Here is a 24,386-nt window from a genome sequence, read left to right as displayed (position 1 = left end):
GCACCATACAAATGGAAGACCACCTCTCCAAACATTGACAGACTTTATTGTGGGGGGTTCCCACCTGGGATCCCACCCTCTTAAATAAAAAAGTGCATAGAAAAGGAGGGATTTAGAAACTTTTGTACAATATCTACATCCTGGGCCCCCAGGGAAAGAAGGGGGCGATTGCTGGGTGGGCTGGAGGGGTGGAGGCAGGGCCCTTGCCACCTGCATGCCCACATCCACCCTGAACGTGAGGGTGGGGTGAGATGCTCTGGGAGGGACGAGGGGCAAGATGGCAGCGGGGGGCGTGGCAGGCAGCCACAGCTTCAGTTAAGGAACCGACGGCAGCGCTTGGCGCCACAGTTGCAGGGCAGCTTGTTGCTGGCATCCTCAATGGGGAACTTGTAGTCATAGGTGAGCTCCTCGCCACGCAGGATGCGGCGCAGGGCGAAGATGACGATGTGCTTCTGGCCCTCCACGTGGATGACTCGAGAGAAGCAGTTGGGCTCACACGAGTGGTTGATGAAGCGGGCGGCATTGCCATGCATGGTGGCATCCACCACGTCAAAGTCATCCATGCGGAACATGTAGCACCCAATGCCCTACAGCGATAGGGTGGGGCAGTCAGGGGCTCTGTTCCCATGGACCACACCGTTTCACCCGTCTCATTCCCATCGCCTGGCAGAGCCTACCTTCCCATCATAGAACTTCTCCCGCTTGTCAGTCAGCACAGAGCGAATGACAATACCAGAGTACTCAATGACCATCTCGCCGGCATCGATGTTGCGTTTACAGAACAGGCCCCGCCCGTGGATGGCAGATCTGCAGGGTTGCATGGGCAAGGGGGAGGTCAGGGGGCAGGGGGACAGAACCAAGGCAGTCCCACACTAGGGCACCTATCCATCCACCCAAGGGGCATCCTCCCCCCGACCCCACTGACCTGTAGACACCCACAGCCTCTTTGGATGTCTTCTTGAGGTGGCGAAAGCGCATGGCCATGGGCAGCTCCAGACTGGTGGCGCGTCTGGTGGGGGACGGCAGCGTCACACAGGTTGGTACCCAGGAATGACCTCTCTTGCCCCGATCACCCTCTTTTGGACCTTTCCAGACCATCTCCAGTACCCTGGCCTGCCCTCCATACCTGGTTGACCTGAGCTGCACCTCATCCTCTTCCTCGTCACAGGTGGCTCCCTCAGGGAGCACCCGGTGCTGGGAGGCCAGGAAGTTGAACATGTCAAAGGTGCACTTCCTGCAGGTGGGAGGGAGGAAAGGAAGAAGGTTCACACCGATTCTTCCAAGAAGATGCTACCCATCTATTCTCTGGCCCGGGCCTGCTGCCGGTAGGGTAGGAGCAATACTGCTACTACTGAAGACACAGCAAAAGGGGAACAGATGAAGTTCATTCTTCTGATGTGAACTCTAGGAATAACTTCTGGAGTGGCCTAGTATCTTCTCCTCAGACCTCAGTTTCTAATCTGTAAAGACTTAATTCCCACCCTTGAGAACTCCTACAGGGCTACCCCGACTCAGGCACCACACCCCAGACCTCTCACCGGAGATAGACCTCAGCGCGGGCTGCCCCATGGGGATTCAGGGGTGGCTCCTCCTGGCCCTCTCCCTGCTGGTGGTAGCGGAATTTATAGTGCTGGCAGCGCTGAGCTCCGGGCAGTTGCTCTGCCAGGAAGATGACAGCATCGTGGTGGATGCCCAGGAGCCTTGCCCCACTCATTCCTGGGGAGAGTCAAAAGTGAGGACACGTAAGTCATGTCGGAGGCCCATCCTGCCAACAGGGAGTCATCCCGGCCCCCAGCATCCCTGTGAAACCCCTCAGTTACCACTAAAGGAGAGATGTCTGAGCCGGGCATGCCCTCGGGCCTCTTGCACCTTCTCAATCAGAATTCTCCATGCCCCTGGGGAGAGGGCAGGGCCAGAGCTGTCAGGATGGTGTTCTACGGGACACCTTCCCTCCCTGTCAGTGCTACTCCCAAACTCACCCTCCAAGCTCTCGGCCTCCACGCTGAACCCATCCTCACTGCTGATCTCGAAACGCAGGTGTGGGCCAGCCCGTTTAGGGGCCTGGTTCTCTTTGTCCTCTGGGGATGGAGGCTCTTCCTCAGAGCTTGAAGCCTCACCTGGTCCCAAGGAGCAGATCAGAGTTGGTGAGGGTCACCCCTCCTGGACTCAAAAGCCCCTGGTTCCCCTCTGCCCTTCCTTCCTCCCCGCGTATAGGCACAGTTGCTAGGTCTGAGGGCCTTCCTCCTGCAATATTTGCCCAGTGAACCCTAAAGAATGGACATTATTTTTTCTAGAGGGCCTACAGTCCCTTTACTGCAGGACATGCTTATGGCTCACTCAAACTCAGTCTACCGTAAATGCCGATCTACCCCTCATTTTTCCGCATCTCACACAAAATTTAAAATACTGGAGAACTACTATATTTTGCACATTTATTTTTCTTATGTGCACCACATTTCTGTAAAGATTACCAGTATATTATTATAAAGGCCCATACTCACAGAATCAAGTATATGTACACTATGAGGGATTTCTCAGGGGCTAAAAATTTTAAAGCTAGAACAGATAGGACTAGCTGACACAGGTGAGGTGGATTTGAGAGAAAACGGGGGTCAAGGACAATTCTTGAGGTGTGGAGCCTGAACAATTGGAAGGATAAAATGCTCACTGACTGAGATGGTTGGTGAAGGTGAGGGAGAAACGAGTTTGGAGTGAAGGTCGAGAACTGTTTGGAACATGTTGAGCCTGAGATTCCTCTTAGAAAACCTCCCCTTTCAACTTGCTTGTGGAGATGGCGAACAGGCAGCAGGATATAAGAGCCTGGCTAGTGATTTGGGGGCTATCAGAATTAGAGATGGGGTTTAGGGCCAGGAAGCTAGACAAGAGCACTTGGGAGTGAGTGGAGATTAGAGAAGTCAAGGCCAGGGCCCTGGGACACACCAAAGCTGACAGGCTGGGGCAGTGAGGAGGCACAGCCATAGGTGAGGAGACGGCTGGGGTGCTGGAAGCCAGGAAAGGAAGTGCTTCAAGGAGGGAGGGATCAGCACACCAAATGCTGCTACTGGCTCAAGCAGGATGTGGACTGAGGCCTGACCATTGTACCTGGGTTGAGTGGGGTGGGGGGCATACGTTTGAGTGGAGCATACTTTAGGAGGGGCAGGAGTCACACGGCCATACTTTCTCCCCACAGAACTGCTCTGGGCCAACCTGCCTATATGCCCTTCCAGCCCTAAGCAAGACTCTAAACCTAACTCTTGCCGTGTCCCCCACATCATCTCCGGGCCTCGCAATGCCCTAGGGTCCACCTCTGACTTCTGCCACCTTTCCCCATCCTCACTTCCATTCTGTTCCCTGAGCACAACCACAGAGGCCTCGCCTGGGCACACTCTCACTTTCTTCTTTCTCATGGTGCTCATCCTAAGCTAGAATGCGCTTGTTAATTATGCATCTGTTTCCTCTAGCAAAATGTGGTCTGGTCCCTATGGGCAGGGACCTGTCTGTCATGGTCACTGCCATATCCTCATGCCATCTCCGACCCCTGTAAGTAGCCTTTCAGTTAAACAGTCTCAGTCTACTTCATTCCACTTCCATACTCAGCAGCTTAGCTCTACATAATGAGAAAATCCACACATCTGGACAGGACGTGGGGCCACAAGGAATTCTGAGCCGCAGGCTGCTCAATTATCAGCTTACTTGGCTGTAGCCTACTCCCTCTCCCACTGCCCTCCATGACCAACAGAGCACTGCCCTTCCAGCTTCACTGAGTCCATCAGCCAGAACTGCTCCACGTGCCCCCATCCTGCATACTGATGTCTCGTATCTCTGCAAGTACAGGCATAACTCGGAGATACTGCGGGTTCAATTCCAGACCACGGCAATAGAGCGAATATTGCAATAAAGTGAGTCACACAAATCTTTTAGTTTCCCAGTGCATATACAAGTTATGTTTATACTATACTGTAGTCTAGTAAGTGTGTAACAGCATTATGTCTAAAAAAACAATGTACATACCTTAATTAAAAAATACTTTATTGCTAAAAAAATGCTAAACATCATGTGAGCCTTCAGGGAGTTGTAATCTTTTTGCGAGAGTAACAGCAAAGATCACTGATCACAGATCACCGTAACAAATAATGAAACAGTTTGAAGTATTAAGAAAATTACCAAAGTGTGACACAGAGACACAAAGTGAGCAAATACTGTTGGAAACATGACGCTGATAGACTTGCTCCATGCAGGGTTTCCAAAAACCTTCAATTTGTAAAAAACGTGACAAAGAAAAAGGGCAATAAAACGAGGTATGCCTGTACGCCTTCCTCATGTCCTTCCCTCCATCTCAGGGGTCTCTTATGCGAACCTGACCGCTATGTTTCCTCCCACCTCCTTTTCCATCCACGAGTCCCCTCCACCCTCATTCTTGCTTTTGCTGTCACAGCCCTCACACCAAACCCCTCTGAGCTGCTCCCCCCAACCCCCAACCCCCAACCCCCACCCCAGACTCTTAACTGAGCTTTTTGGCAAGGTGCCTGGCTACTGTTCTGGCTTCCTCATCAAACACTGTTTTCAGTTCTGGACTCGGACACAACATCCTCCCTACCCTGTGCCACCTGCCCAGACAGTACACCAATCCTAGACCCCACATGCCTGGTGTTGTGTGTGGCAGTTGGCACTGCTGACCACTCCCTTCCCTGAGCCTCTGGGACACCACCCGCCTCTGGTCTCCTTCCCACTGTTCTTGTCCTTCCTCTGGGTCCTAGGTGGGCTCCATCCTCTGTGGATGATCCCCAGAACTTCATCTCTGGCTTTACTAGGTACCTAACCTCTGACCCTGGTACACTAGCCCCTGAAGCCCTTCCTTGGGCTCTTGGGCACACTGAACAGGCATGTGTCTGTTTCTGACACAGGCCATAAGCTCCCAAGGGTGTCTCTGTAACTCTTAACACCCAGCCTCAGGCTCGTACCCAGGTAGGTGTGCAATGTGCAACACCCAGTGCGTTGTTTTTTTGTTTTTTTTTTTTAAGTGGACCAATTCTGTATCTGTGAGTTACTCAGCTGAGGCAAGCACGGGGAAGGATGCAGTGAGAGGGAAAGGCTGGCCCCTACCTGAGTAGTGGTGCCACTGGGACTCAAGCAGCAGGTCAGGGGGACCATCGGGGGCCCGGGGAGGAGCACCTTCTGGAAGTGGCAGCAGAGGGGACCGGTCCTGGAGGGGCCTGTGAGGAGAGACCTGTCAGAAGGAGGAAGCGACAGAGGTTCCAGAGCCTCCAGGGAAAGGAGGCTGGCCACTCACCTCGGGCTTTCCCCCCAGGTGGGCTCCCCAGGATCATCCAGGTCGAGAACTCCACGCACAGTGGGCGTTTTCATCCTCACTCGGCTAAACCTGGTGCGGGGTGGACCGTGAGAAGGCTGAGGTGCCTTCTCCTGCCCACCTTTCTCCCACTCCGCAGCCTGGGCACGCTCACTCACCCGCTGCCACAAAGCCCTGGACCCTGGGGGGGGTCCTCCGAGGACTCTCCATCTTCCTCCAGCCGGGGAGTTTTGCTTGGGGGAGGTGCTGGTGGGGAACGGCCAGAGAAGGTGGACACCCTTTTGACGCGGATGGCCTGGCGGGGCGGGCTGGGGGGCCCACCGCTCAACACCAGCGTCAGTGGAGGGGGGGGTGGGGGAGGGGCAGGGCGGACCACCCCTACAACTGGCAACACACCCAGCAGGGGTCCTGGGGGCAGAGTCCAGGAAGCAGGGGCCGTGGGGGGGATGGGAGGGGGCAGAGGTGGTTGCTTCACTGGGGGTGAGACAGGTTCACCCTCCCCTGCCATCTTTACGAACACTTGCCCCAGCTTGTTGACAAGGATGATCTTGGATGTGGCAGGTTTGGGGGGCTCGGGGGCAGGGCCCAGGCTCAATACCCGGACCCCTGGGGCCCCAGGGAGCCAGGCAAACGTCCGGGTGGGGTCAGCTGGGCTAGGGGGCAGGCCCTGAGGGGGCTGGCTGCCATTGGCCAAGGGAGGTGCTGGGGGGAGTGGCTCCTCTCTAGGCCCAGCGCCCCCCTCCCCAGGCCCCCCTAGGTTCTTCAACACAAAATCCACGATTTCTGACGGCAAGTCCTCGGGAGGTCGAGCCCTGTCCCCTGCAGCCCCAATGACCCCAGCCCGGCCTGCTCCTGGCCCTGAAGGTGGAGTCCCCTGGCCCCGAGGCTGCTGGACTGCCTCGGCCTCGCTGTCGGTGCCATCATCCACTCCGTCCAGCTGTTCAATGCGGGGGGCTCCAGGGAGGGCTCCAGGGGCCAGGGCAGGGCCAGACACCACAGTCACAGGGAAGTGGACGTAGCGGGGGGTGGGGCTGGCCTCCTCCTCCGAGCTGTCCCCTGGGCCCCCGTGGCTGCTCCCCACTGCCCCTGCAGCCACAATCTCTTCCTGGAAGGGCTCGGTCCCCAGCAGGCTGGCCGCAAAGTCCAGGTCAGCAGCACTCAGTCCTGACACCACCTCCATGTCCTCAAAGTCTGGGCCCAGGTCTTCAGGGGGTGGTGGAGGAGATGGGGCCCGGCCAGGGGGAGCCAGCTCCCCTGAGGTAGGTGTGAGGGCTCTAACGACTGAGGTAGGAGGGGGCACCCTGAGCTGAGGAGAGGTTCTGAGAGGGGGAGAGGCCCGCCGCGATGGTGGCAGCCTGGAAGCCAGGGGGCTGGGACGACGGGAGCGTCTGGGGGGAGCTGGGAAGTCCGGGTCTCCCACCGTAGGGATGTGGTGGGTCAGAGAAGATGGACTTCCTGTAGGGGGAAGGGTCAGGGTCAGCCAGGAGCTCCTGCCTCACCCTGCCCCACCCCTCTCCCAGACACTCCCAGGTACTCACCAGGGGAGGGCAGGGGTCCAAAGGAGACACCCCCCAAGGGCCTCCGGGATGGTGAGTAGTTGGGCACTTTGATTCGAGCCCCCGAGAAGGAGCGGGGGGCTGGAGGAGGGGCGCTGCTTGGATCCGGCCGAAGTGGGGGTTCCTGGCTCTCAACGGGTGAGTGGTGCTCAGGAGCTCTAGGGATAAGGGCACCTGTATCTGGTGGGGGATCCACATGATCTGGGGGCTCTAAAGAGGCAAGAGAATGGCATCATGGATGGCAGGGGCTCTTTGTGAAAGCCTCCCCTCACATACCCTTCGTTCTTTTGAACCAACCGTACCTTCTCTGCCTGGCCCCTGAGCTAGGGACAAGGCGCATGGGTTCCCAGTCATCACCCAGGTCCCAAACCCCTCTGCGGCTTCTGCAAAACCTCCACACACACCTGGGTCAGAGTTCCTTTGTGACCCTTCCTCACCCATCCTTTGCCATCTCCCCACTTGCTGGCTGCCTACTGCTGATTCAGGCCCCACACACGGCCAGTCCTACCTGCTCTGCACATCCCTGCCACATCAAATGCATCCACCCCGTCCTGGCGCTTGCGGCTCCCCATTACCTGGCTCCACCCAATCTGTGCAAGCTGATCTCTGCTGCCTCCTCCCAACACTTCCTTGTTTCCAGCCAGGGTGGCTGTATCCTCCTCCCCTCTCTACCCTGTGTCATGCTCCAACCCAGAACAAACACCTTACCCACAAGCGCAATCCAAATCTCCTCCTCCTCCCATTTGGCCCACAAGGACCTCTCCCTCTACCTATCTCCAAGCCCATTCTTTGCTTCGTGCCATCCAGCGCTCAGCTACATCCCTCAGTGCTAGCACAGTTGGGAAGGTGCCAGTTTGGGAAATGAGCAGATTTAGGCTTGAATCCTGGCTCCACCACTAGGTCACTGTGGAGAGCTACTGCCCTCTTTGAGTTGTACAGAGGAGCTTATACCTTTCTCAAAGGGCTGTGGGGAGCACTACATGAGCACGCAGCCCCAAGTCAGGTGGCCATAAATGCTCCCTACATTTGTGCACAAGCAGGTAGCATGGCGCTCTCCCCTCAGCGTCCTGGGAGACGCTGAGCACAGCCCCCGCACACTATGCGCAGCCATTAAGTCATCTCAAGCTACTGCCATTACAACAAGTGGAACAATGGCAAGCATCCTGGGGTTTCCTTAGGGCACAAGGAGAATAAGGGTTGGTGGGTAACTGTTTGGGGAGGGCAGCACTCAGGGAAGAAAATGAAGGAGTTCCCAGGCTGTACCTGAGGAAGGGGCGGGGCTGTGCACAATGGTCTGGTTCTCCTCTGCCGCCTCCAGGTGAACCGGCTCTTCCCTCGGCCCCCATGGCCGATACTCCAGAATTCGACACCGATACCAGCAGCGCCGCCGAGCATCTACTGTGCTCCAGTATAGACGGGAGCACCTGAGGGGTGGGCGTGTGGGACAGGAGGGTCAGGACAACTTAGGCAACAAGATCCAGTCCTGGAGACCCCCCCGCCCCACCAATGTCCCTTGGGCTGCTCACTGGTAGCCAATGGGGAAGAGCCGTCCCTCGCAGTCTGAGAGGTCAGACAGAGTGCCCAAGGAGTCGATTCGGATGGAGCCTATGGTGCAGAGGAGAGGTCAGGAGGGTGGGCCCAGGCAGGGTCAGGAAGACCAGGGTAGAGAGCAAGCTGCTTACCAATGAGCACATTGATGGCATCAGGTTCAAGCCCCGTCAAAAACTTTCGCTTGAAGTTGATACCCTCAAAGTCCACATAGACTCGGCGGAGAACATCAAAACCGTCAGGGGTCACGATCTCCTGGGAGGGGGTTGGCAAATGGGGTTGCTGGATTGGTGGGGGGTGAGGGGGATGCGAGGGAAGGCTCTGGAGGCAGAGACTGGTCAGTCGGGGGCTTGACTAAAGGACTGGGGGCAGGGGGTAAGGGAACAAGGAAGAGACACTGAGAGGCAGCTGGGGCCAGGCCTGAGGGGCTACGGAGCTCCCTGAGTGGAAGAGGAAGAGAGTGCAGTGGGGAGCTGTCTCCCCCAGGGTGCGGGCCAACCTTGCCATCCAGCAGGTCTGTGTGTTTCTGGCAGAAGACTTTCTTGTCATCCTGGAAGATGCAGTAGCTGGCCCGGGCACACATGAAGTGGAAGTTGCTGAGGCACGAGGAAAGGCAGCAGCCCACCGTGGCTCCAGGCTTCAGGCAGAGCTCACAGCGCTGTGGGGGGAAGGGGATGCTAAAGGGGGAAGCCAGTGACCCGAGCCAGGGCCTCACACTCAGCATCATTGTCCTTGAGACTCTGCTTGGGCCCCTGACTAGCCCAGCACCTCACCAAGCAAAGGCACTCACCAAACATTACCTCTCCCCTAGCTGCATCCAGGGTCACGTACACATCAAAACCATTTCAGACTGTTTGAAACAGAATTGCAGTAGGAAAAAAAATAACAAGAGCTAAGGCTGAGCGTGGCATTTACCTTACCATCTTCCTCATGCTGTTCTAGCATGGAACCTGTATTATTTCATTTCATCTTCACATCTGCCCTCCGTGGTACATCTCTCTATCATCCTTCTTTCTGAGGGTGAGCTGGAGACGTTCTACAGTACCTGACTCAGGTTCGAAACTGGTAAGGGGGATTCTAACTCAGGCTACACCTCACCTCATAGGGATGTAGTAAGAGCTACGTGCCACACTGTATGGAAAGCATCCAGCACAGGTTTAATCAACAGGATTCAACAGACTAACTTTTAGTCTCCCAGGCTTCAGGCCCATATTACGACCAGAGAGCACAAATAGGAAAAGAGCTGCTGTCACTGCAGCACCACAGTGCTGGGACAACCAAGAAAGGTACCTAGGACCAGCAGTGGAAGGACAAGCTGTGACAGAGACTAAACAAGAGCTGTCTCCGAGTGGAGGAGGGCCCCGAGGACTGCCCACCTCTCCAGGCCCATGCCCTCACCATCTGCCTCCCTCGAGCCACAGCAGCGTGCACGTTCTTGAGGGAGCCGTCGTTTTCTTCGAACACTTCGGCTGACCAGATGGCACAGTTGACGTGTGTCCACTCATTCTGCCCGATGTACAGAAGCCGCCCCGCCTCCTGGAGACAGAGGAGGGTGGCAGGAGGGGAGGCCCCAGAGACCAGACCCCACAGCCTGGGCTTCATGCAGTAGCCCTCACCTTAGAGTCTGCATCCCCATATTTGAGGCACAGCGCACACTGACGGGGGTCCTCCAGGTGTGAGAAAGCAGCTGAATCCTTGCCCTGGAAAGCTGGAAGGGGTGTGGGAAGGAAGGTCCAAGAATGAGGACCTGGAGCCTGGCCCACCAACCAAGGGATCTGGCTTCCAGCCCCGATTTCCCAGTACCTGTTGAGGGATCCCCTGGAGGCTGCCCAGATTCTGGGGTCTCTGGTTCCTGCTGCCTCCACTGAGCGTAGACATGGTCCAGGGAAGGGGGCAACACGGCATTGGGGAGGACTCCGCTGTGGACAGGCAGGGTCAGCCTCTGACACGCCTTTTAACGGGGGGTGGGGGCTGCACTGGGGCCCACCCACAGTATCAGCCTGAACATGCCGTGACACTCTCTGTCCTCTCTCTACGTAGAATTTCTCTCAGTCTCCCAAACAAGCCAGGCTCTCTCATGCCACCTTTGGCCCACGAAACACTGTTCCTCATGCCCGGAATACTTTTCCTCCACTTCTCAGCTTGGATGTCACCTCTCCGGGAAGCCTCAGGCCCTAGGCTCCTAGGCAGGCGCCTCCTCTGGGCTCCCACAGCCCCTGGGTCTCCCCATCAGCGCCCTGTCTGGGTCATCAGTGCCTGCCCACCCTCCCAAACATGGCTCGCCCACTGCTGTCCCCAACACCGCCTTGCATAAAGTAGAACCGAAGTGAGAGTTAACTACACAATCTGAGTCTCTGCTCGTCTAGAGCCACTAGGGACTCTCATGCTGGCTCCACCACCCTCCAGACCCTAACCCTGGCTCCTCGTCTCAGTCCAGCTTGACCCTGGACTCCTAGGTGCCCTTGCCTTTGCCCTCACTCCCTGGTTCCCCTCCTGCTACCCAGCCTTGCTCACTTGGGCAGCCGGGTACTCCGTCGCCAGTACTTGGGGTCGTGGGCGTCGAACCAGCCGAACGCAGACTCTAGCAGCTGGGGAGCAGGTTAACAGGATGAGAAGAATTGGCTTCCCCAGGAGAGCTGGCAGGGGCAGGGTCTGAAGGACCCACTCTCTCCTCCCCACTACCACGCTAGCTACCCTCCAGGCATCCCCCAAAGAGCTCACCTTCAGTAGGAGCCCCTTCGTCTGGCCTCCAGCCCGGCGCTCCGGCGTCTCTCCTTCTTCCGAGTGCCTCATCAGGATGCCCACCACATCCTCCATGAAGCTGTGCTGTAAGGGGGTTTGTCAGGACTCGAGCCTCGACCCCAACCCTCTCCTCCTGGCACCCACCTGTTCCTCTCAGTGTCCCACTCACCACGGACTTGTAGTGGCCTTCCTCAAAGCGCTGGCTCACAGCGTGCAGATCACAGGGCCCTGGGTGCAGCTGCTTTCCATCCTGCCCACACTGCAAAGAGGGGAAGTCAGCAGGGCTCGTGCTGGGCCTAGGCCCACCCCGTCCTGCCACCTGGGGCCCCAGACCTGGGTGCACAGCAGCAGTGGGCCTGCCACCTTGGAGCTCAGCAGGCCCTGGAGCACCTGGCGCAGGCCCCCCTGCAGGGCCCCACTCAGGGCCTCTCGCCAGCGGGGGTGCGTGGCCCCAGCACACGGCCCACAGGTATACAGCACCGAGTCTGGCAGCCCCGAAAGGATCTCATAGTCTTCATCTAGAACAGACAGGGTAGGAAAGGAAAAAATGGTTTAGGGAGATGTGAGGGCTCTCAGTAGCCCCCAGATCACCAAGAACATTTAGCCCTGTCCCCTGAGGGCCTGTGGTGGAAGGTAGAACAGGGATCCCCAAAGGACTGAGGCCAGCCCCCAGGTAATCCACCCACTCACCTGAGAGCCCCTCACACTTCGCGTGCACCCAGTGGTCACACTGGGCGCACTGCATCATCTTGCTCTCGTAGTCGTTGTCTTCATAGCAGCGTGTGCAGATCGGGCAGTAGTTTCCTGGAGCGAGAGGGAGGAAGAGACAAGTCAGAGGGGCTGGTGCCACTAGGTGCCGCTCAGAGTCCCTGCCCAGAGGCCAGCCATCCCCTGACTGCTGCATGAGCTGCCTCTGTCATGCCCCACTTGGGTCCCTACCGCTCCCCAAAAGCTGGCTGAGGATAAGGCTGCTTTTCTAACTCTGCAGCTCCAAGACCTCACAAAGGAAAGAGCTTTGCTAAACATGCTGCCTGAGTAAATGAGGAAGCCCAGGTCTTCAAAGAGCTCAGTGGAGACTTGAGGTTCCAGGAGGTATCTCAGGGACCACCACAAGGGTGGGCTCCAGGCCCTCCACTCCCACTGCCACTGCCCTCAGCGGGAGAGTACTCTGAGTGGAAGGAAAGGCTCCAAAGTTAGAAGAGAGTAGAAAGCCACTAGAGAAGAGTTATCTGTTCCAACTGCTTGTCTAGGAACCTGGCCCACTCCCCGGTGGCCCCCGGGGCCCCGGTCCCCTGCCAGGTCCCCACCTTTCTCATAGAGCTGGGTGCACCTGGGGCAGAGGCTGTAATCTCCCGACCACTCGACGTCCCAGTTCTTGCCTGGAGTCGCCCCACAGCTCTTACAACGCACGCAGGCTGAGCAGATCTGGGAGGGCAGGGCGACATTAGGGGGAAAGCCAGACACCGGGCTGGAGCAGTGCGAAGGGGGGATGGGCAAAGAGAAGGCAGGAGACAGATAAGGAAGGATGGGTAAGAGGAGAAAAGGTGTGCAGGAGAGGTGAAGAGGAGGAGGAAGCGAGAAGAAAAGAAGCAGGGCAGGAGAGAAATGAACTGGGGAGATCGGTAGAGTGAGACAGAAGAGGTTAGGCTAGAGCAGGAGGGGGCTGTGAGCTGGGGGCCATGGAATACATGAGCCCGTAAAACCGTTACATACAAATTCTGCACATAAATCTTGTCTACGTGAAACTGTTGAAGAGGACGTGTGATGTTTATCAAAGTCTCAGAAGGACCTCCACCCTTCCCCTCCTCCTGAGAGCCCTGGCCTAGAGCAAGTCTGGGGGTGGTGTGCGGCATTAATCAGAACTCCAAAGTAAGGGGTGGGGGCCTCATCTCTCACCCAGTGGCGCCGTTTGCGTGTGGCCCGGGTTGGGTAGCTGGGCCCCAGGCAGGCTGGGTGGTAAGCATGGCGGCAGCGCTCGCACTCCAGGAGGTGCTGTTGGATGTTGGAGAAAGACAGCAATGGCAGAACCTACTGGCACAGGGACACCCCTTCTCTTTCATGCCTCCACTGCCATGGCCCTCGTGCCCAAACCTTGGATCCCCGGCCTTTGCGCCCACAGACATGGCAGAACTTGCAGCGGCGGCAGCACCAAGTGTCATGATGTTGGGGCAGGGGCCGCTCAGCCTCCTCCAGGCAGAATGGGTGGAAAGGGTCACAGCAGACTTGGCAGAACACCAGCTGGGGCGGGGAGACGGAATGACGGGCAGAGTGTGAGGCCAGGAGGCCAGGGAATGTGACCCTGTGGAGAGGGCCCAAGAAACCAGACTTGGGGGGCTGTGAAAAAAGGCAGGGGTCCAACCTCATGCAGGCCTTTGCTGGCACACAGCAAGCACACCATCGGTGGGCCCCCTGGCACAGAGGTGAGTACGCTCAGGCCGCCCATCAGCCACACGTTCTCCAGATCACAATCCTCCTGAGGGAAAAGAAGACAAGGGATCAGAGAGCAGCCAGGAACACAAGCCAGACCCAACCTTAAAGCCCTGGTTTCTCACTCATAATCAACAAGTTTCTTCCCACCGTAGTCCCCGCCACCCTCCCCTGCTCCGTGCCATACCTTAAAATCCACACGAACCCGGTGCACGCCATCAGGGGACTTTTGTTTTCCAGTCCAGCCATTGGGAAAAGAGACAAAAGGGCCAGGGGCCAAAGCATCCTAGGGAGGATGGTGGTGCTCAGAGTGCTGCCAGCCCCACCCTTTACCAACTTTTCTCCTCACCGCCCTCTCCTCCAGCCTACCCAACCCTACCTTTTGCCCAGATCCTACTTGGCCTTCCAGAAGGACAGGCCTGCTTCACCCCCTCAGGACCTGTCCTCTGGCGTGGACACGCCACGGCACTCAAGTGAGCCTGTTACCCTGACTTGCCAGGAAGCTCCTTGGGATGGAGCCATGCCTTCCACAGGACTTGGGGTTCTTGGTGTGGGGCTATGCTGACCTTGTCCAGGCGCCTTCGGGCCTTGAGCTGCAACACAGGCTGCAGGGTGGGTTTGCGGGGCCGACTCTGCTCCTCTGGTTCTGGTACTGGCAGCTCTAGGCAAGACACGTGAGCGGTGAGGTTTCCCCCTCTTCTCTGCCCCATTCCCCCTCCTCTACAACCCCCAATTGTTACCTGGATCCCTAGGGCCTTCTTTAACTAGACAAGGTCCACTAGGATGACTTGGGCCTTGTTCAGCAGGCTACTGAAAACCTCCTGCACCCTGCACCCGTCCTCCCTGTCCACTAAAACCATTCCCCTTCTCTACACTGAGACCGACAAAGCCCTGGGTCTGGGAGTCCTGACCCTTCCACACAAAAGACACAGAACTGACCGACAGAGGAAGCAACAAACAATTCGCACCATTCTCTCGGGGGGTCCGACGCCGAGGAGCAGGGGGACCCCCGGGCTCTGAGTCATCCGAGTCCTCGAAGATATCATAGGAGGGTCGCTGTTTGACGCAGCGCCGGGCTGACTTGCGCTGCAGTAGGAGGGAGTCCTGCTCCTCGGGCCCCGGGGGGGCCACCACCTCCTCCCGGGGCCCCCCAGCTCCCGCCCCCCGGCGTGGGCCTGGAGGACCAGGGGAGGCCTCAGGAGATTCATCGGAATCCCAGGGCAACAGCGTCTTCACTATCGTCCGGCCTGTGGGAACAGGGGACTTAGTAGGATCTGAGCTCAGCCAGGGACATGGGACACTGGGATGGAGAAAAGCCAGAAAAAAGTGGGGCAGAAGCAAACAAGCACACGATGGAAAAGAAAAGAAAGGTGGTGGACTGCAAAGATATGGGAAGGAGAGCAAAGAAGACATGGTTTCCTCCGTACCACGAATCTCAGTAAGATTGTGTAAAGAAGTGCTCCTCAAACCTCGTTACCTTTTTTGGCCAGCCGTTCCATCTTCCGAGCCTCTATCTTGTCACACTTCCGGTATCTGGGGAGGGGAGCAGCACGTCACCAGGGTAGGGGACTGGTGGTCTGGGGGAAGAGAGGAAGCTCTCCACAAGGATGCCAATCCCACTGCTCTGCTGGGGCAGGAGGCCTGGGTAACTGACAACCATGGGTGGGAATGCAGGCTGCACCCCAGCTACTCACACACAGCACTGCTTCTTGGTGTTGGGGCCCCCAAACTTGGGCTTGTCCAGGCAGTTGACACAGGACCCACAGTCCTGCACACGCAGGCAGCCCCGACAGTGTCCACACCGTGCCATCCGCATCTTCTTGCCATGATGGGAGGGCAGTGAGCGCCGGGGTGCATGTGCCAGGGTTCCTCCAGACCCCGCAGGCTCTGAGTCTCCCCCAGGTCCTGCTGGCTCCACTTTGCCCCGCCGGGACCGAGATGGGACGCTCTCAGTCTCAGATGCTGACGACGTATCTAGTGCAGCGGAGAGGCCGGGATGGAGCCACAAAGCCACCAGGAGTTCTACCTCATTTCCCTAACCTCCCCTAGATCCCATTCAACTGGCCTTCTGGTCCCCACTTTCCCACAGTGCTCCCATTCCAGGTGCTCCCAACACTAGGTGCTAAGACCTAGCACTCCAACCTACTCGCCACCTGGCCCCAAGCACCCGACTCAGCTGCCATTCCCCCAGGTTCTTGATGCCTTCACTTGCCCCCAAACTTGACACAGCTGTCAAATTTCCCAACAAGCCCACCCCTACCCTCCGTGGCGAGGTCCTGCCGATCCCGGAGAGGGAGAGCACTGAGGCGGGGGACATCTTCGGGTACCATGGCCCGGGCCTGACCCAGGGCCACAGCAGCATGACGGCAGACATGTTTGATGCGGGGGCCTTGCACAGGGGACTCGGGGCCCTGGGGGGAGGAGAAAGCAGGAACACATGTGGAGCGCTGCCCCTTGTGGCCCCGCAACCAGCCTTCTTCAGAGGGCCTTCTTCCCACTCCATACCGACGGTCTCTCTCTCTTAGTTTCCATCGATTCATCTTCAGACTTGACACAACCTCTGTCTGGGATCTGCTTGACAGCCCCCACGACCTCCTCCATCTGCCCTCCAGGGCTTGACTGGTGGGGGAATAAACAGGGTCAGAGGCTAGAGTGTGAGAAAAAATGGGGCCAGGAGACTAGCACTGGGGAGGGATGGGGCCAGGGAAGGAACACAGGAAGCTGGGGGACAGGGGAAGGACTGGCTCTGAAGGTTCCCTGCAATGCTGGAGGGTGTCTAGGGAGGGAACGAGGTTCAGGGGTTGCAGAGAATTGAGGCTGGGTGCAGGGGCCTGGCCCAAGTACCACGCTCACCGGCATCAAAGATGCCACCTTCTGCTGCTGCTGCTGGTCGATCTTGATTAGCTGCACCTTGGCTCTCTTGAGGAGGCTGAACATTTTCTCCTCCACACCAGACAGTGGTAAGGAACCCAGGCCTGCAGTCCGGGCCTTTTCCAGTGGTGGCGGCTGCTGCGGTGGCGGTGGCTGCAGCTGTAACTGCGGCTGTAGTTGTGACTGCTGTGGTGGTAGTGCTGGAGGCAGCAGCTGGGTGTGCAAGGCCTGTACAGGCGGCTGCAGCTGAGCCTGAGGCTGCTGCCCACTGCTTGGAGCTGGAGCCCCAGGAGGCGGCACCTCGGCCTTAACAGGAGTGGCGACCACAGGGGCGAATCGAGGCAAGCTGAGGTGGTTTGTGCGGCCCACTGCCCGTGGCTCAGGCTCAGCTGGAGAGTCATCGGCAGGAGGCGGCTCTGGCTCAGGGGCTTCAGGGGCCCCAAGAGGAGGAGTAGTAAGCACCGATTCGTAGATCTTCAGGTGGGCTTCACTTGGGGTAAACTGAGGGGCCCGAAGGAGCAGGGGCCTCCGGGACGGAGTGACGGGTGCAGGAAGCGGGGGTGGGGCTGGCGGAGGAGCAGGGGGAGGAGGGGGCAGTTCCCGGGTCAGTGAGGTCCAGCGAAATGTGGGTTCCCTTAGGATGGACCGTCTCTTCTCAGGGAGTGGGGCTGGGGTAGGTGGAGGAGTTGGGGCACGCGGTGGAGATGGGGCTGGTGCTGGTTCCTGGGGGGCGAGTGGGGAGGTGGCAACAGGAGGCCGTAGAGTAGGTGAGACCTCCACCTTTGTGGGTTTGGGCGGGTCTTCATCCATAAATCGCCGGGGCGTCTTGATGACACGGGAAGAGCGGGCACTCACCACAGGCATAATAAACTGCCGGATGTTCTTCAGAAAGGTGGTACTTTTGGGGGCCACAGTGGGGCTGTCTTCCAGAGGGCCTCCTGTGGTGGTGCTGGGGACTGGAGTGGGAGGAGAGGTGCCCTCTGGCCCTGCCCGAGCAGCTTCCCGTTCTGCCCGCTGGCTGGGAGTCAAGGGAGGCCGGCCCCTCTTCCTGGAGCATGTAGCTGGGACCACGGGAGGAGGGGATTCTTCCTGCTCCTCTGGGGCAGGAGGCAGTGGAGGGGATGGTGGGGGCGGAGGAGACACTGGGGGTGGTGGAGGGCAAAGTGGGGATGGAGGAGATGTTGAGCGGGGTGGGAGGGAAGGAGGTGGAGGGGCTGGAGGAGTCAGCGGTGGTGACGGCAGCTTTGCCTCTTCCTTTTCCTCAGCTAGCACCATCTCTTCCTCAGCTGCAGCTCGCTCTTCCTTCTCTTCCTCCTCCTCCTTGTCTTTCTCTTCTTTCTCCTCCTCTCCGTCCTCCTCCAGCTTCTGCTCCTTCCTCCAGCAGGGGCCCTCTCCCTGTCCAGATCCAACTCTTCCTTGAGGGGCATCCTGCCAGCTTTCCTCATGTTGATCTTGACCCTGACCTGATTCAAGTCCCAAGGACAATTGTCCCATCTTCACTTTTTTGGCCTTTGAAACAAACTTGATCACGAGGGGGAGCCCGCCTCGGCCTCGGCCCCTGCCTCCACGGCCTCCTCGCCCAGACTGTCCTCCACGCTTGGGGGTCCCAGGTCCTGGGCCGGGCCCCTCCTTGCACTTCCAGCTGCCAGTTCGGTGTTTTACTGGAACAACAGGAGGTGGGGGCTCAGGTGTGGGGATTGTCACAGCTGCTTCTGCCACCACTACTGCTTGCTGCTTCTTCCTGCAAGGGCCTGCTGACCGTCCTGGGGGCCGCCCCCGAGACCGACGGGGGGTGGAGGACTCACATGCCCGGCTCCGGGGGGCTGGGGGTGCCTGGGCCCGCCGGAGAAGTTCAGTCAGTGCCTGCACCATCCGTTCTGTGCCCTCCTCACCCCGTTTCCGGGCAGGAGTCTTTGGGGGGGTAGGAGCCACATCTGCTAGGCGAGGAGGCGGAAGGGGGGTCGTCTTATGCTTGCGGCCCCGACCTCGGGGGGCTCGACCTAAAAGGAGAATAGGTGTGGGGAGATGGGTCAAGGTAGCCCTGCAGACTGAGGAAGACTCCAGGAGGGCAGGGACTAAGTCTTGTCTGTTTCCCCGACAGCCCAGCCTAGCTTGAGCTTTGAACACAGAACACACTTGGTAACTGATGAAGACTCTAGTTGAGCAGGGAAGAGCTGACATGAAAAGCAAGAATAACATTCCTGTAAAGCTATAGAGGTAGAGTTTCCCCATCACTCACCTCGCTGGGATCGGAGCGCAGAGCGCAGGGAACTGGGGGCCACATCTTCATCTGAATGAAAACCCTGAAACTCCTGATTTAGGGGACCAGGGGTGGAGGGGAGAAACAGCAGTCAGTGCCAAAGCCCTCATTTCATGTGAGACTCAGGTTCCGAGGAATATCCCCAGCTTCCCCCTTAACATATCCCTATTTACAAAAGAACTAAAAAGACTGGAAAGTGAGGGGAAAAGAAAAGATGGTCTCCTCCTAGGGATGGAGGCAGAGGATATTTTGAACCTGCACCCCCAGTTCCAGACCACACCAGCACAGCCATCAGCGGTTCACTGGTCCAAAGGGAACACAAGAGGGTCTCCTCAGATCAGGCAGTAGGCACTATCCTCAGATTCCCTCATCCTCCCACTGAGAAAAAAGTGGAACCTCTGCTTATACCCTCTCGGACTGTAGTTTCTTCCTGAATGAAAATGGGAATTGGGGCACCCAAGCAGGGTGTGTGTTTGTGTGTGCGTGTGTGTGTGCGTGTATCAAGCGGTTTATCATATTATAATCTGCCCTGAGTCCTCAAGTGGCTACAAACTGTCCTAAGTAATAAAACGCACACCTTCCTACCTTTTCTGAGAGACTGGTGATAAATCCTGAATTGAACTCAGACCTGCTAGAGTGCCCAGTCTCATCCTGCATTCCATTTCTCTTCAACCTGTGCCCCCAAGAGGAAACCCTCCACCATTTTACCCTCTCTCCACTTTAAGTCAGAAGGAGAATTGGGGCGCTGGTGAAATCAGGGATGTGTCGGAGGTTATGCGGCCGGGCGGGGCAGCCTGCAGGTAAGAGCCCAGAGAGCCCTAGCCTGGGGTCCACTCGAGCCACGCTGCTGCTGTCAACCACCGGTTGGGCGTGCAGTCTCCACAGCCTCCTAGCCCAAACCTCTCCTGCCCTGGATTTACCAACTACCAAGAAAGATCAGCCCAAGACACTTCAGCAGAACCAGCCTCGGGCCCAAGTGCCCAGCTACACCCCGGGCTTCTCTATCCACTTTCAGAGGCCTCCTCCTCCGACAGCTCCGTGCAGCCTACCTCCTCCCATGCCTATTTCCACGGCCCTTTCCCTCCTCAGGAGGCCTGAGGACCACGGTTCCCCACGCCACCCCTCGGGGCCACCCAGACCCCTGGAAGCCCCCCGCCTCCGCCCCGCCCGGCGCTGGGGACGCCTCCGACTGCCTCACCTCATCGTCGGACTCCCCGTCACTGCTCTCCTCCTCCAGCAGGCAGTCCCGGCTCGGGCCCCAGGCCCAGCCCCGGCCCCGGCCCCGGCCCCGGCCCCGCTGAATGCGCGGGCCGGCCCACAGGCGGCGGAGCCGGCGCAGGCCCCGGCGGAGCCCCAGCAAACGGAGCAGGGCCGTGTCCTCCCCGGGCTCGGCTCCGCCCGGCCCCGCCGCGCCGCCGCCGCGCCGCAGAGCTACCCGCACTCTTTCGGCCCCGCTGCCCCGTCCGCCGCGGCCCCCGCCCCCGCCAGAACCCCGCGGCCGGCCCGGGAAGCGGCCCCGCGCGGAGCCAGGCCCGGGGCAACTGCCGCCGCCCGCCGCCGCCGCCATCTTGGCACCGTGAGAGGGGCCGGGGAGGCGGGGGGAGGGGCGGCCCGTAAGCAGGGCCGGGGGGGAGGGGAGCAGAGGAGGGGCGGGGCGGCGGCGGCTCACGACAACAACCAGCGCCGCCGCCGGGTTGGCGGGAGCCGGGGGCTGGGCCGGCCGCGCGCGGGGCACCACGGGAGCGGGAGTCCGAGGCCGGCCGGCCGTCACCCTTAGACCGCATCTGAAGCGCAGAGACCCCCGCGTCGCGGCGGGAGAGGATGAGGCGCATGGGGCCTCTGGGAAATGTAGTTCGAGCGCCTCTCTCCTTCCCAGCGAACTAGGGCCGCGAGAGCTGGGATTATGGGGTCCTGACCCGACCCAGAAAGCGATCTCCGGGGCCGCCGGGAGATGTGGTTCTTGTCCCAGACTCCTCCCATTGCTCTTGTCGAGGCCAGCGGCCCGTGTGAACTACCACTCCCAGAGTGCGGTGGGCCTCGGACCCTGGGAACACCAGAGACACTGGAAAATGAAGTTCGCTACTGCAGGAGGCGTGGGCTGGGTAAGGGGCGGCGGCAAAAGATTAGTCTCAGTTTGGAGCTCGACCCGGCAGCCGTTTCGTACAGCCTGGAGGGAAGATGCCGGAGAGGCTGCGGCCTTTCGGCTCTTGTGCTCTAGGAAAGAAGGAGGGTGGCCGAAAGCAGGGCGGAGCACGCGTTCCTCTCGAGCCCCCGGCTGGGGGCCCAGACTCAGACTCCGCGCGCAGTTGCTTGCTGTGGAAGGGACGGGTAACTTGGGTTCCGACAGCCTCCCCCCACAGGGCTTGCTACTAAGTCGGCCTGGACGCCGAGTCCTCGCGGCCCGCTGCCTCCGGGGAAGGACAGGGAGCCCCGGGAGACGGAGGTGGTGGCCGCCGCGCTGAACCACCAGGGGCCGCTACAGGACTAGGGGCAAGGCTGTCCCCCGCGCGCAGGCTGAAGTCCGGACTCGGCTTTCTGGTCCGGAGAGGAGGGCACAGGAAACTCTTTATTTTGGTGATGAACCGCCAGTCCCCGCACAGTTAACCTTCACTCGTGCACACTTCACTGCCCTCACCCCACACGGGCTCGCTGGCCCAGGTTTCTGTGGCCCGCGGTCATCTGGGAGACGGCTCTTGGCGCCCTTCCTGCGACGCTTCTTGGAGCAGAGTTTGCTAGGCTGCCGTAGCCGCGGTGCGAGGTCAGAAGCCTAGCCGGCCCGCCGGCCCATCTTTTATTCTGTACGGTGGCTGAAGCCAAAGAAGCTACTGACACCCTGTCAGGTGGTTGAGGAAGGGGGCCTACAGGGAGAGGTCGAGGCCCGAGATGGCCTCGAGGAGGAGGAGGAGTAGAGGAAGGTGGAGCGAATGGTCCATCCCGGCGGGAGCTGGCTGGGCGAGTGGCCGCGCATGTGCGTCTGCATGGAGGCCAGGCTGGGGCAGCCGGCCTGGCACAGAGGGCAGCGGTAGGGTGCGGCCCCGTGCGTCCGCAGGTGCTTGGTCATGGCTGAGAAGTCCCGGGAGCGCTGGGGACAGAGGCTACAGGAGAAGGGCTTCTCTCCTAGGGCAGGTGGAGGGGAAGACCCATGAAGGAAAGAAGAAAGGAACGAAGGCTGGCCTAGGGGTAGATTGGGGCAACTGGGCAAGGTCGTTGCGGGGGAGCCAGACACTCGAGAGGGACTTAGGAGTGGGCCCACTGGAGTTTGGAAGGAGGTAGACAATTCACACAGGGCAGGGCGCCCATACCTGTGTGGACACGGTAGTGCGTCTCCATCTGATGTTTGAGTGAAAACCTCTTTCCACAGACAGAACAAGAATAGGGCCGAGACCGAGCAGGAGGGGGTGGGGGAGGGTGTTGTTGAGATGCGTGGCTTGCTGTGCCCACATGACCCACACAGGTTGCAAGTTCACCTATGGGGACAAAAGGCAAAGGAGGGCAGGGCTGGGAATCCCAGAGCCGGATCACTGGAACACTCAGGCAAGACATCAGGGGCTACAGTGGGGCTGAGGCAAAAGTGCCTTCACCCTACTCACCTGTGTGCCTCTGATCAGACTCTTCCATCTCCCCAGGGCTGAGCTGTGTGGGGCCCTGGGGGAGGGAACCTGAAGGGAGCAGAGTGAAGTAGGGGCTCTGCTCAGGCTGGACTCCTGGAGCCCCAGCCTCAGCCCCAGCTGAGAGAACATGTTACAGGGTGCATGCAGGGCAAGTGAGGGGCTTACCTGGGGTGGGGCTGCAGGAGGCCAACTGGTTCTGGTTCCAGAGGCCTTTGTGGAGGTTCAGGGACAGTGGGATCCTGGGAGTGGGATGGGGAAGAGTTACAGCTTTGGCTACACCTGGGATCCCGGCCAATTCCTTTCTGGGCAGGGAGGTGTCATGAGTCCTCAGGGGCTGGGCTTTGGCTTTCCCTGTGGTGGGAGCTTCTTGTCCTTTCCCCAGCTCAGGAAATGTATAGTAGAGATAAGAGATGTGGTGCCCTTCCACCCTTCACTGCTGCCTCTCCTGAGCCACTCCCTCTCAACCGGAGGTCTTCCATAGGCTCTTCAACTCACCTCTGGTCCTGAGGCCAGACCTCCTGCCGGGCTGCAGTCATGGGGGTGCTATGGGAGAAGGGAGTGCCATATCTGGGCGGCAACAGCAGGATGCTCCACAGGGCAGGCTGGCCCTCCCCCAACCAAGGGGCCTCAGCCCACCAGGGCCTAGGGGTGATGCCGGTTTGGAGGGAACCTGGTGGGGGAAGGGGGCCAGGGAACTCCCGCAGACTTTCCTCAGAGCCCCCTGGACTCTCCCTCACCCACATGATCACTTCTTGCTTCCCATTTGCTCCTCTGCGGCCAACAGGGGATTGGTTGAGTTTCTCCTCTGGTCTCATCTGCTCCCCTTGATCCTCCAGAGTTGCCTCTGCCATCTCAGGGCTCTCTCTTGGTGGCCTGTGCCTGTGCAACGTCTCCTGTTCTTTCCCACCAGCTCTAACAAACTTCTGTGGTCTCTGCTTCTCTCCAAAGCCCCCCACTCCTCTCATAGAATCCCTTGTGGGTTTCTCTGGCTCCTCCTGTTGTTCCTTCAGCCCTGGACCCACCTCTTCTCTGGCTGTATCTCTTCGAGCCCTCATGCATGCCTCTTCCAGGGACTGCACCCCTAATGCTCTGGCTGCCTCCTCAAGGCGCCCCAGTTCCCCAGGTTGCAGCTCTAGGCTCTCCCCATAAACAAAGTGCAGAAGTTGGGCAAAGGTGGAAGGGCTGATGCCTTTCACCAGAGCCCAGTGACCCCTGCGACCCAGTTGCTGGCTCACACCTGCCAGCACCAGGCTGTGGGCAGGGAACTCCTGGCTCCCCACTGTGATCAGGGTATCACACAGTGCTGGCCGGAGCCTGGCTGCTAGCCGTACCAGCCGATCAGAGCCATAGGGACTAGGCAGTCTTGTTGGGGACATGGGCATTGTGCCTTGCCTGGGTACCAATCTCAGAGGTTCTGAGAGAAGGGCCACAGTGTGGGGTCCATGGTGAAAAGTGGAGGGAGGAACAGCATATTCTCAAGCCTGTGGAGGTGAGGGGAGAAAGAGTGAGTTGCTGGTTCTGAATCAGAGCTCTCTGTCCTGAATGGAGCAGATAAACTGACCCGAGAGAGGACCTGAGCTTATCCAGAATCATAGCAGGGGCCAGGGGTGGGGGTAGGGTGGTGGGAGAATGGAAATCAGACCAAATTCAGGACTTAAAGAGCAAGGACCAGACAGTTAAGAACTATCTCAAGTAGTGGATTTAAGACTAGTAGAGATGGGTCCTGCCAGTTGGCAATGTCTGACTTAAAGGATAGCAAACACTGATACTTCTGCTTCTCCAAGCTCGTCTGCAGGCAAAGACCTCTGAGTAGGTCCCGCTCTCCTCATTCCAGACAAGAAGATCACCACAAAACCCAGTCAGCCCTGGAAGTTAGGGATGGAGCAAGACACAGCTTCATGGGTGAGTTTAGAAAGCTAGTGTGTCCTCCCCCTGCAAGCCCATCATGTGGAGCTGAGGGTTCCGAGAGGAAGAAAGGGCAGCAAGACAGGGGTCGTAACTGCAGGAGGGCAGGCTCTAAGGCATCAATCAATCATCTCCCTGAGGACGAAACTTCTAGAACC

At 58.8% G+C, this 24,386-nt stretch overlaps 2 protein-coding genes across 5 annotated transcripts; both read right to left on the bottom strand.

The window, feature by feature from the left end:
- Nucleotides 1-26: 26 nt before the first annotated feature.
- Nucleotides 27-20,279, bottom strand: KMT2B (lysine methyltransferase 2B). Of its 3 annotated transcripts, XM_068528456.1 has the most exons (37): nt 19,911-20,279; nt 18,692-18,764; nt 16,435-18,452; nt 16,087-16,200; nt 15,842-15,992; nt 15,276-15,555; nt 15,059-15,114; nt 14,550-14,828; nt 14,148-14,242; nt 13,769-13,867; nt 13,514-13,627; nt 13,246-13,392; nt 13,051-13,146; nt 12,462-12,579; nt 11,845-11,958; nt 11,488-11,672; nt 11,324-11,413; nt 11,134-11,238; nt 10,927-11,000; nt 10,216-10,331; nt 10,029-10,120; nt 9,811-9,948; nt 8,912-9,070; nt 8,547-8,667; nt 8,391-8,469; nt 8,128-8,288; nt 6,847-7,074; nt 5,467-6,763; nt 5,291-5,380; nt 5,104-5,213; nt 1,980-2,117; nt 1,821-1,895; nt 1,539-1,716; nt 1,127-1,234; nt 926-1,009; nt 678-807; nt 27-587 (listed from the first exon to the last, which is right to left on the bottom strand). In XM_068528456.1, the coding sequence occupies exons 1-37, from the start codon at nt 20,277-20,279 to the stop codon at nt 312-314; spliced, it is 8,157 nt and encodes a 2,718-aa protein (XP_068384557.1). In that variant the 3' UTR covers nt 27-311. The 3 variants fall into 3 exon arrangements, with proteins under 3 accessions (XP_068384557.1, XP_068384558.1, XP_068384559.1); XM_068528457.1 differs by lacking the exon at nt 1,821-1,895; XM_068528458.1 differs by lacking the exon at nt 18,692-18,764 and having other exon boundaries at nt 19,911-19,946.
- A 950-nt stretch (nt 20,280-21,229) lies between these two features.
- On the bottom strand, nt 21,230-23,840 carry ZBTB32 (zinc finger and BTB domain containing 32). 2 transcript variants are annotated; one of them, XM_068528580.1, is made up of 5 exons: nt 22,819-23,840; nt 22,489-22,625; nt 22,303-22,371; nt 22,015-22,179; nt 21,230-21,829 (listed from the first exon to the last, which is right to left on the bottom strand). In XM_068528580.1, exons 1-5 carry the CDS (start codon nt 23,703-23,705, stop codon nt 21,549-21,551), a joined length of 1,539 nt encoding a protein of 512 aa, XP_068384681.1. In that variant the 5' UTR covers nt 23,706-23,840; the 3' UTR covers nt 21,230-21,548. The 2 variants fall into 2 exon arrangements, with proteins under 2 accessions (XP_068384681.1, XP_068384682.1); XM_068528581.1 differs by having other exon boundaries at nt 22,489-22,562.
- Nucleotides 23,841-24,386: the final 546 nt, after the last annotated feature.

The sequence above is a fragment of the Eschrichtius robustus genome, chromosome 19 (assembly GCF_028021215.1).
Source record: "Eschrichtius robustus isolate mEscRob2 chromosome 19, mEscRob2.pri, whole genome shotgun sequence".
Taxonomy (NCBI): domain Eukaryota; kingdom Metazoa; phylum Chordata; class Mammalia; order Artiodactyla; family Eschrichtiidae; genus Eschrichtius; species Eschrichtius robustus.
The sequence above is the reverse complement of the archived record's forward strand: the minus strand, read 5'-3'. Positions and strand labels throughout refer to the sequence as shown.